The 12,179-nt window shown below is 30.2% G+C and overlaps 1 protein-coding gene across 1 annotated transcript in view; it reads left to right on the top strand.

Annotated features, from left to right (window-relative positions):
* The window catches only part of LOC119830564 (transcription termination factor 5, mitochondrial-like), a 3,091-nt gene extending 2,057 nt beyond the window's left edge, over positions 1–1,034 (top strand). The window contains exon 6 of the mRNA XM_038353624.1: positions 1,029–1,034. Coding sequence (XP_038209552.1) covers positions 1,029–1,034 — 6 coding nt within the window. The remainder of the gene's footprint in view (positions 1–1,028) is intronic.
* Positions 1,035–12,179: the final 11,145 nt, after the last annotated feature.

The following is a 12,179-nucleotide window of genomic DNA, read 5'->3' as shown; positions in this document are numbered from 1 at the left end:
GTTTTTGTTATACCAAGTAAACGACGCGAACTGTGCAACTCTATTTTGTTGCAATTTATTCACATAAGAGACGTTTAATAATCAAAAAATAAAACTAATAGTTGAGTGTGTCTATTTATACAGTAAGAAACGAATTTTGAACATTATGTGAATATGAAATTATATAAAGATTCGTAATAGAATCTTATGAGTGGAACTGTAGCGTTTAGTAACGCTATATTTCGCTGTCTGCATACGGAATGTAGGTAGTAATTTAGTCGTTTAATTTCCGCGTCCAATACCCATGAAGGACATTAGTCTATTATCGAAGCTTTGTGCTAAATTCATAATTCACGTTTATGATTAAAAAATACGATATATATTATAATGTACAGTATAATCCGCTTATTTAACACATTCATTAAAATAACGTTATTAAATTCGGATTTACTTTCACTATACTACAACAATTCAACGTCATTAATTTTAAAATAAAGGCCTACGCCTTGCAGCCTTTTTATTACTATTTTAATTTTATAAGAAATACACAGAATCCGTACGTTAACAAAAGTTTTGTTTTCAAACTATTTTAATATATGCAATTTGCCAAATACTGTTGCACTCAAATACCAAGCAATTAAGTAATTAAGATGTTAGATATAATAAAAATAAAAGAGAAACTAGGGTAGACAAGCCAACAAAATGCAGTTAAAATTTTTGCAGACATATATACGAATTATGATCACATATTTTAGTTGCTATGAATCTAAAAACTGCAAATATATGAAAATTTGCATAAAATACTGTATCGGAGCGTTTGATTTTATCACTGGACTGTATGCTAATCAATCGTATTGATTTAATTACTTCGAGGAGTGACAGAAAGCAATTAGTGCCATCGTAGAAATTTCTAATTAGCAGTTCCGTATTGTATAAGAAATAATTTTCAGTCATTCCTAACAAAATGTAATTTTTTTGTGTATTATGAGCACACATAATATGCTTAATGATCTCATAGTGAACTTTTTGGTTTTCATGATTAATTTCAGGTTTAATTCAAATTTTATTCCAAAATAATCCGTTCATTGATATTACTGGTACTCTTTAGACAAATAACAGAGTGGTTAGAAAACATGCTAGGGAAAGAAAGATAAATTGAATTGAACAACCAGCTGTATGATGAATAGATAATATGGACTAATATGTACAAAACAAGACTGCTATAATATAATATGCAAAGCTATCAATCAATATTTGGCCAAGAACATAATTTATTACTTTCACCTAAAACCGGATCAGGCTAGCCATCTTAGTTTAACTAGGAGATTTTATTTCTGCTACTATAAATTTGTACTGTACAAATGCTATTTAATTCAAAATGTATATTTAATATTAGTGTGAACGGATTATTCGATGATCGCTTTAGTGGATGCAATTTAGAAACTTGTAAGGTGATAAATGGTACAGTCGAGTTTTTAGTAAATGGGTAGATTAGCAAGATGAAGATAAATCTTTTTTAATAAGTGCGTCATTTCAATTCATTATAATTTATTGTGGTAAACTTTATTTATTTCCGAAAATGTTCAATTTTACAATAGAAAGTGGTAAAAATCTTTATATTGTATAAACACTAACTATTAAATACAGCCGTACTGAATACATGTTAATTTGTTGCGGAATCCGAGAGCAATAACCGACTGCGTTGCTAGCGGTATTCGGCGGTTTCTTCGTCTAATATTCGACAAAAACAACCGAATGTGTGTGCTTTGTAGTACATGGTAAGATGGAAAATGTGTTTATGGTACGCTGAGTGTATTTCAACATATTAAAATTTAATGTACAGATTAGTCACGGGTAAGCCTTTAAAGTGATTTTTTCGTGGCCGCCCATATATTTTATATATACACGAATTTTACGTTAATATTGTATTTTATACAAGAAGAATTTTTTGATTCAATTTTTATTAAATATTCTCAATACAGAATATAATCATTCAAACAATTAAGTAATATTCTTCCTCATGATAACTGCTAGGCTAGATATTTTTTGTTTTATTTTAAAACTAGAGACGTCCACAATTATGATCTTACCAGTCATAGAAATAAAGAGGAAATAGAATCTATATAAATCAGTCATACTAGTGTGTTTGTTACGAGTTTAAAAAAAATAAGTGTGACGGAAATCAAAAGAGGAAATTAAATGTAGGTCTTTATTTCCTTTGAAATCAAGTCATAAGACTTGTTCTATTGAAATAAATTATATTGATACACTTATCCCATGAGATGTTATTTTTTCCATATACTCCATATGAATTATTCTAGTTCACTTAATCCGTTATAATAATGTAGTTGATACATTTGAATATTATATAAGTTCATGTATTCCAACATTCGATTAGATGTCATTGTTTCATCCAACCAATATTATCACCCAGAAAATAATCAACCAATTTTAACTAATATAATAATATCATTTCACCACTAATACAATACTAACTAACAGAAATATTAAATATAATGTAATCAACTATATTATATTAGAATATTACAGCACAATTTAGTTCAACGCTTTTTGCTACATTTTTGTTTTTTTATCTACCCTAAGCAAGACAATCAATGTAAATGATTAACCCATTAAAAAACTTGACAACGTTTATCTTTGGGTATTTAACTCAAGGTCAAAGGTTAGACATTGTGAAATCACAAGGACGGGCATTTTCTACGCAGGACCGGGTCGCGGTCGAGTGAGCACAAGTCTTCCGCCTTGCGCCTCGTGAACGCCCGCAAAGGGTCAAGGCATCTACTCGGTCATTTCACTTTAATTTATCTTCTCGCATAAATTGTACCACTTTTATACTATCCAGAAACAATTTGGTTTAACACATGTTTCATGATAGTGGTTATGAAATTCCTAACCGTAAAGGTCACTTCCTTTGTAGTCAACGGGGAAATTTCATTTCATTCTTCTTATGGGATTTTCCGGTACATCAAAGAGTGTTCGCAATTTCAATTAACTAGTAAAATGTGAAATAAATGTTACATTTATAAATGTGACTTATTTAGTATTCGGTTGTTTGTTTAATACGAGCCCTAGAAATAATATACCTTTGGCACTTTCTTTTTCAATTGATACTTAGTTAAATACTTTATTGCATATTATTTCCAATTGCAAATGTTTGCTGTGTGATGATTCACGACCATTTTCATGATAGCTTTACATTATTTATGAATATTTAAACAGCAAATACATACGCTATTCTCTGCAGTTACGTAAAGCAATAAAGGTTGCGTATCAGCTTAGAGGATAGATACCTACCTTCGTTGAAGGTGATAGTTTAATTCGGCACATCAATGAACACCGAGTATATTGTGTAATGTCGCCATTTCACGACGTCGATGGCTGAGATGAATCTGCCATGAATCATAGCACTGTTCGATATGTCAGTTGTTTATGACGAGTTTGCACTTGTTACTCTTATACATGAAACTCGTCAAGTCTAAATCACATTTTACAAAGGAAATTGAATGTCCATGGAAATTTAAATCACGTGTGTGAACACGTGTTCACATAATGAGTACATTTTCGTGCACCAACTTAATTTGTAACAATAACGTAGCGTTAAAATCGATGCGTAATTGTTTTGCCATTTCGTTATGAAAATTGAAATCAGTTCAGAGAAAGAACTAATTAATGTAGCAAAGAAATTTGTGCAAGAACAAGATAAAACTATCGTTCTAAAGTAGTCTTTAATTTTATTAAACTTCTTCATGAACCGCATTGTTCTGGTATAATTCCATAATTTACATGACATCTAATTTCTGATTATTTTATATAGGCAAACAGCTCTCTTGTCCATCTTTTCAAGGTATGGGATTAACTTTCCACATCTGCATAGGGCAACAGTCAATAGATACCACGGCACGATGCGAGCGTGAACAATGCTAGTTACGCCCAGCCGCGCCCGTCGACTGCTATAATGCCAACTTTATGCTAGCGGAGCTAATTTCAATAATTCCCGTATAAAAATATGCTCCTCTAACAGCTCTTTGGATATGAAAATGAACAAAAATAAATATCGATAATAAGCTACGTTTCAATTTGAATCTATAGTACATAGGTAAATAAATTAGCTGCTGAGCAGAAATATTCAAATGTAATAATAAAGGTCATTAGGACAAATAACATAATAAACTTCACAACAATATTTGGACGTTTAAATCAAGCTTTTATTATAAATTATATGGTCCAAGTAAGTAGTAGGTACATTAACGATTTATGGCTGAACTCGCGGATCCAATTTTATTCCCTATATTCATATTACATTTCGCATTTTCTTTTTGTTGTGATAAATACAATAAAGTATATGGAAGCAATAAAGTTCTTATATGTGCGTAAATTTATTGGCCAGCGCTGCGTCACCAGAGCTGTCTCATTGTGTCAGAAGACATTTACTTTCAAGTAATGGGGTACTTATTAATCACGATACAATCAAGATTTGTATAAATATTTACACTTCGTTCACAGCAATTCCAAGTTGGTAAGACTTGATGGCGTTTATGATGTCGATAAAAAATTAATAGAACTTTTTTGCGAAACCTTTTCATGTTTGTTTTATTTTATTCATTGAGTTTAAAAATGGAAGTTCTAAAATAAGTTCTGCTTAAATAATACAAGGTTTTAATAAGGTTAAAACCTTTTCTTAATAATAAAAATAATATTTCATCCAAGTATATTCAAAATCTCGTTATAATATTACAAATTATACACACACACATATACACACGCATTCACATACATACACACAAAGACCCTTAGACACTTTACAGGCAACTCAGTTAGATATTTATTTATTTTTCTTCTCTTTTATATTCAATTATAATTTTTAGTAAATAATAATAATTTTCAAATGGCTTAAATTGTGAATTGACTTTAGAAGCAAGCTGATTTTTCTAAATACAGGTTCCCCAGCAATCTAGCTAGGGAAACATCGGCTTTATACATATATTGTAAACTTTAAAAATATATGTTACTCAAACTTTTTGTACAAACATAAATTGTAATTGTTATAAATTGTATTTAAAAAATATTTTGGAAAAAGTTTATTTGGCAAACGTTGGCACGATCATAAATTGGATGGTTGACCAATTTTACTTTGCATTTACTCTTAGGTTATTGGTACAGACCGACTCGCACTTGAACGATTTTATTAATATAAAATGTAATTATTTTCATTACATCTTCATGTTGATATTAAATGAACATAAAATTTAAAACGAATTAAAGTGGAAATAGTGGAGTAAGTTTTTTATTTTAGAAATATAAAAGTCTGAATTATAGTTCCATCAAGAGAACAACACAAGGTGTATAAAATATATTAAATGCAGCGATCGTCGTGTAAATTAATATTCATTTAAAAACATAGCAAAAGCTTTATAATTTCCTCATTATTAATAAGGTTATTAAAACCATTAAAACTGAGAAATCCCATCGTGGTCAAATATATATGCAGAAAAAGCGGAGAATTCAGAGCAGCTGTCGTTTTTTTTGTTTAAAAGAGTTCAACGCGTTGTTGTATTGATGAGGAATGTATTTATGAGAAAACTTTTCATTATATTGCTATAATTTGATATGCATAAATAAATATGTGCATGTAAATACGAGATCACATAATATAAGGTATGATTTTTACACGTTAATAATAAAGTTCTATCATAGGTATATAAAATATTTAATAAGTACCCTTAACTATATGTTATCGTGCTTTAATTACGAACCAGTCACGCATTTAAAAATATTTGATATTTTTCGTCAACAATGTAGAGTGAAATATTTCTTTTTGTAAATAAAGTCAGCCGGGATATGTTAACTCTTCCTGTTTTATACTTGTTTAAATTGTATCATTTTTAAATACGTAAGCCGATAACCTTCGTGTAATTAATACCATCTTGTTTATTTTGTATAAAAACGTTATACCGATAATGTATTTTTGTATACTTACCAAAGAACGCGAAATATTATTTTTTGAGTAAACAGATTTTAAATTCACAATAAAATGGAGATTTAAATTTTATTGTTAAGAATCTTTCGACTACTGTATTTTTACGTAGACGGAAGCATTTAATTTTACTATGCAACATTTTTAGTAGATGATGTATGAATAGTAAGAATGAGTGTTACATAATCATTAAAGAACTGTATCGGTATAACATTAACGTCCGACGTAAGTACAGCTAAAATTAAAGTAAGATATTTCGAAACAGCTGTCTTGGACATTGCTACAATTATGTGTAACAATCTTAAGGCTATATAACATTAACGATAAATGAAATAAACTGTATTACGCCTTTATCAATATCAATAATAAGGTAATATTTACTTAACTACTATTTAAAGATATCACTAAGTGAAATATAAGTGATATATTTTGCTAAATGATATCTTACTCTTTCGTCTATTATGTTTAGTGTTTTCATGTTTAGGTATACGAGTATATGTCGTCACAATCTAACGTCACATCAAATCTTATATCACAGTTTTTGATTAAAACTATAATGTCAATTTCTATTGACATTATTGTAGGTTACTAAATAAAGGACGAATAATGTACTAAGCTATGCGAATTATCATAACGCTTAAAACTTTAACGGCTGATAGAAGATAACTTTGAACTCAGATATCAGGTATATGAAATTATTTTTCTTATGTATCACAAGAATCCGTATTTTGGATTTTTCATTTCTAGCGGGAATATGACAAATTGGTTTTAAGATAAAATATAACGCACCAGTATTCGTATATAATATTTAGCTATAAGAACATAAATTTGTATACTTTATTTTATATTAATCTAATGTTTTAATCTCTCATCTGACCCATAATAAGTATGCAGGGAATTTATTATGTCAGTAAACTGCTTCCTAGGTTGTTGCTTGTGACATATTATTAATATGTCACGACTGTACCCCTGATAAATGTGAAAAAATATAATGTAATAATATTTTAAAATTATATGAGAACATGAAAACCGGACTGTTCTTTATCGATTCATAGATAATGTTTGTATTTTTTATGTCTGTATATACAACATAGATAAGCTTTTTTGGCAGGAGTGTGGGTTTATCTTTAATTTTAACAACTACCAGTTGTTACTGCTCTACCAACTTACTTCAAAGACAGTAAAATAATGATACGGTCAGAATCAGTAAGCGACAGACAGCGGCAAACAAACAATATGCATTGCAAGAGATTATAAAATTAAGAAATTCAAGTTTCATATCCGGTTTTTATATAATTATTGGAAATATATAAATAAAACAGAATTTAAAAATACCTAAAAGACAAGACAGACAAACATTTTTATTGACTATTAATTATTCCATTTTTAAAATGTAATGATACAGTTAATCGTTTTTAGGACAATAATGGACCATTGTTTCAATGTGTTAAAAATTGTTTCTTAAATGAGGCTGACGTGAACATGTTTTTCTTCACTTTTGATTGATACCGGATAACTTCATAAACTCTTTAAACGTACAACAGGTTTTAATTTTATTACCACAGACGTATTATTGTATTATACACATTTAGTAGTTAAATTAGTGCATTTATTCACTAAGGTATTTGTTAATTTTAATAGTTGATTGGTCACACACACACACAATTGGTAATAATAAGTCGTCAAAAAATGTCCGAGCGGCGTAGTGTAAAACATTAATTTGAAATTAACACCTTATATTTAGTAGCAGTTTCGATCGAAGTCTTTGGTATTGCTCACTAGAAAACTTTATTTATTGAAATTAATTCAATACGTGGCTACCAAGTTGAACTAGAGACATTAGACATCAAGCAGTTTTTAATATATTATTCACTCATGATAAAGTTAATTTATTCGTGACTACAACAACCTGCTTCTAGAAACTTATAGTTAATTTAAGTGTTTGCTTTAACTAAAGGGAACAATATTAAATAGTTAATGAAAAATCTGCTTTATCTACAGGGATAATGAACTTTATTAAAACAAAAATAAATCATTTGTGTATGCAATAAAGTATAAATTTCATTGTTCAAAAGTTACCATACAAAATGTCAAATTATTATTATGTACGGTCTACACGGAACATGCTGCCGTGAGTCTTACTTCAGGCAATTATTACTTAATGAATTGGAAATAAACTAGTTTAAGTAATGACAGACAGAGAAGAGAGTTATCAAGTTCCTAATATGTAAATAATAATTTAGATCAAATTTCACCATTGTCGGATCTCTTTTAAATACATAATATAGAATACAATATTTAACAATATGAAATTTATATTTTATAGGAGTGTTATAGAAGTTATATTACAATAAAAGTGTAATATAACTTCAAGATAAATCGTATCTAATAGACTTTTTAAATCATTGTCAAAGCATGATCGGTTGCGATGCATACATATATTTATATAAACTGCACAGCTTTCCAATGGGACTTAATTCGAAAATAATGTTAGGTCTTATACACAGCAATCAAACACCGATTTAAATACTCAATACTCCTCTTTTCACTTTATACTAAAATAAAACACGACGATCTGTTAGACTTACCGTAGATGTAGAGACGATCCAATAAAGAAACAGAAATGGGAATTGCACTCCAGTGAAATATGCACGAGTTGTAGCACTTCGTCTCTAAGTTAGAAAACAAGCTCGATCAATCAGTCCATTAACACCCCTTATGTACACAACGATTGCAGTAATAAAGTCCTGGTGGTAAGTCCAGGGTGGTGAGGGCAGTGGGTGCAGGTTGCGGAGGCCGGTGCTTCAGAATGCCGGCGGCGCGCGGGTGACGGTCGTACGTCCGGCCGCACAACGCGCCTTGCAACGGTAAACTGCCAGGCCGCGGCCCGCGCCAACACAGCCTCTCCCTCGTTTGTATGAGTGCCTCAACCTCCCTCCAAACAAATAGTACCGTACACCGCACTTCTGTCTTGGCGTCTTGGTAACTTTTATTAGTGTTGGCGCGTCTGCGCATGTGTGTTCTATAACCCTAACACAAACGTAGGCCGATGAATTCGTGTGGGTGTCAGAGTTAGTAAAGTACCTATGCGTGCTTTTATCTTACGATTCGGTATGCACGGCCGCACAGCCGCACGTAGCCACGTAGTACCGACTGGCGAGGCTGTATTTTACTTCTATAATATCTAGTCAATAATTTAAGTTAGGTGTTTGTGCAATAACACACTCTTAACTGCTTAAGCCACAACTAGGTCAGTACTTAATCTGTCTAGACTACAGATGCAGTATCTTCCAAAATTGCCACTGTCGAACCACGTCTCGGTGCGCGCTATCATTATTTTAGTTACCTTTGTTCAGCTTGATTGCAACCTTCGCATATTTAAGTAAAATTAGATCACGTAACGATATAGATATCAATAAGATCTTGAACCCTGATCTAGTCTTGACGAACAAATATATCAGAAGGTTGGTATTTTAAATTTGACAACCAAGGCTGTCTGAGACCACGAAATAGCACAGGACCTTTAGTACTTATGAGCATTTATTTCTTAATAGGTACTCATTGTAAATGTCTGTATCCATAATAATGTAGGTATTGCTGTGGTTACTGTAATCAATCAACAAGCATAGCCTTTGGCGCCTAAATTTTCAAGCTTTTTGTGTGAGTTTGTATGACCACTTGCAAGATTTTGTGTTTTCATAATGTATGCACAATTTGTCAATTGTCAAAACTTTCAAAAACATCAATATGTATCAGCAACCACAACACATTGTAAATAAAAACATTTAGTTCAACGTGTTTCCTTAAAAAAAATCTCTTTAAATAATATTTATAAGAAATATTTATACATTCATCTAGGTAATTCTATCCAAATTATAGTGCATCAACACTTTCTATCATAATCGTGGACTGCGGTAAGATTATAAAAACAAGAAATCTTAATCTTAAGCAATTTGAAAAGATAATTCGAACATATGTTCTAAATTGCACTTAAATTTACTGAATTTATTACCATTTTTATAAACTGTTCACTATATATAATAGTTTTATATTATTTGTGCTTTTACTAATTTCCTCGTTAAGTTTACTTAAAAGTTATTTAAGTCTTCGTGCTCTTGAAAATTTTAAGGTCAAAAAGGATGTATCTTAAAATCAATTGAAACTGCAATTAAGCGTTCTGGTGTATTTTTACTCATACTATCTATTCTTTTCATCCATACATGATGATGATGATGAAGTATTAGAAATAAAGAAAAGCGAGAATGGATCCCGCGTCATGTGCCGCGCTGGTTGGATCGCGCCTCTAGGTAAAAAAATCTATTTCTAAAAAAAACAAAATTTTATGTCTACATATATTTATCATCCCCATGTAAATGACGTGCTGATGAGAAAAGATTACACATGTTTTGTTTGCTTCTTTAAACGGACTGATTTTAAAATCACCTTACAACCAATTTATAATTTTTATTACAACGCAACAATACTTTAAAATTAATAATACTAGCTGACGCCCCAGCTCCGCTCGGGTAGTCATTTATCGTAACTGAAATAATATAAACTTTGCTATCTTTTAAGTTTGACACACTGCACACGGTGTGGAAATTTGATTTAATCGTTTAAGTTGTTTAGTACTCCATCGCGGACAAAAAATGTGACATATAACGTTTTTTTTTCTGCATGTAAGCGAAAAGAAAAATCATTTTGATTCCATAAATATAGCATCATACAGTACCTACGGAAAATTTTAATTAAATGAATTTGTGATGTTATATTGAAAACTTATTTATTGGTAGCTACTTAATATTTAATATTTTAATTTTATCAGTCACTATACAAAGTCATAAATGTAAAGAATTGAATGAACTAAGCCGGTTTTACATTTTTATTCATGATCGCATTTTTTAAAGTCTACGATCAAGTCATACGATTTCATGTAGATCGATAAAATGTGCTCTTTTTTAACACGCTTATAGATACTTTATACTTAATACCGTACCAACTTTATACTTAATATATACATGATGAGAAAGGTAATAAAAAAAAACATAACGTGGTTACAATAACTACTTTAACTACTAGGTGGGGAATGACGGGGTTACGTATGAAGTCCTTACTTTGCGTACTTTTTTATATTTTCTATAATTATCCCATATTGAGTCCCTACCTACCTCTAATAAGCCGCTCTTGCATAGGATGTGTGGCGATTTTTATCACATAGAAAAGCCCATCGAGTATAATTCTTAAAATTTAGGTATTGATTCAGAAAATAGATATTATAAGTGATAGAAGCAATGTATTCAGAAATTATCGTTTTACATATTATTAAATCTGGTGACAATCATAAGGAAATTATATCACACGAGAAAGTATCGATCGTTGAACGTTGAAGAACGATTTGTTGAACCCTATAATCAAAGAAAATTCGTATTAAAATTTAAAATTCAATTCTTTCTTATACCAAACCAATTTGACACTACTGAAGTACCTATAAGTAATTAAATAGATCAATTTTTTACAACAACCTTTTCTAATAAAGCTTCTTAAATGATTCAGTCAGTCAGAAACCGTCCCGACTGCTAAATTTAGGATGCTAACTCATTGTATGCAATTTTACTTTCCTTAATTCAGTGATGACTACTTTAGAATACTTAAAAATATTTAAATATCACTAAACAATTCTAAATAGACCAAGACTAATTTGTTGTCGATAGGTCGGTCATAAGAAAAATGTAATGAAGAAAATATTATACAATATAACAATAATAATATGTGATAATTTTATTAGATTTTATAACCAAAACTTTTTGGGTTATAAAGTCATAGAATGCAAATACAGTTTTTATTTTATAAAGCATTTTTTTTAGAAAGAGACTTTTTACATAAAGGCGTAATAAATAGAGCCCAACAAATTCTCTACCTAAAATTGTTCTCTACGATTTCTTATCTGTGTTAATTATGACATTGATCTTGTTGTTACCACTTCTTTAAATCCTTATAGCAATTAAGATATACTGAAAGATGAATCGAAATAATGAAATATATAAGAAGCATGTTTAAATTTTTACATTAAACAATGACCTCGTGAATTGAATGAATTTAAAACATGATTTTTTATTTAATTTCCCTAGAGTCGCTTGTAAGATTTATATTTTTAATCTATAGTAGAAGAAAAATCTGTAATGGTAGAATTTAGATTGTTGGCTGT

The sequence above is a fragment of the Zerene cesonia genome, chromosome 11, assembly GCF_012273895.1.
Source record: "Zerene cesonia ecotype Mississippi chromosome 11, Zerene_cesonia_1.1, whole genome shotgun sequence".
In the NCBI taxonomy this organism is placed as follows: Eukaryota; Metazoa; Arthropoda; class Insecta; order Lepidoptera; family Pieridae; genus Zerene; species Zerene cesonia.
Note: the sequence above shows the minus strand (reverse complement) of the source record. Positions and strands in the feature narration are given on the sequence as shown.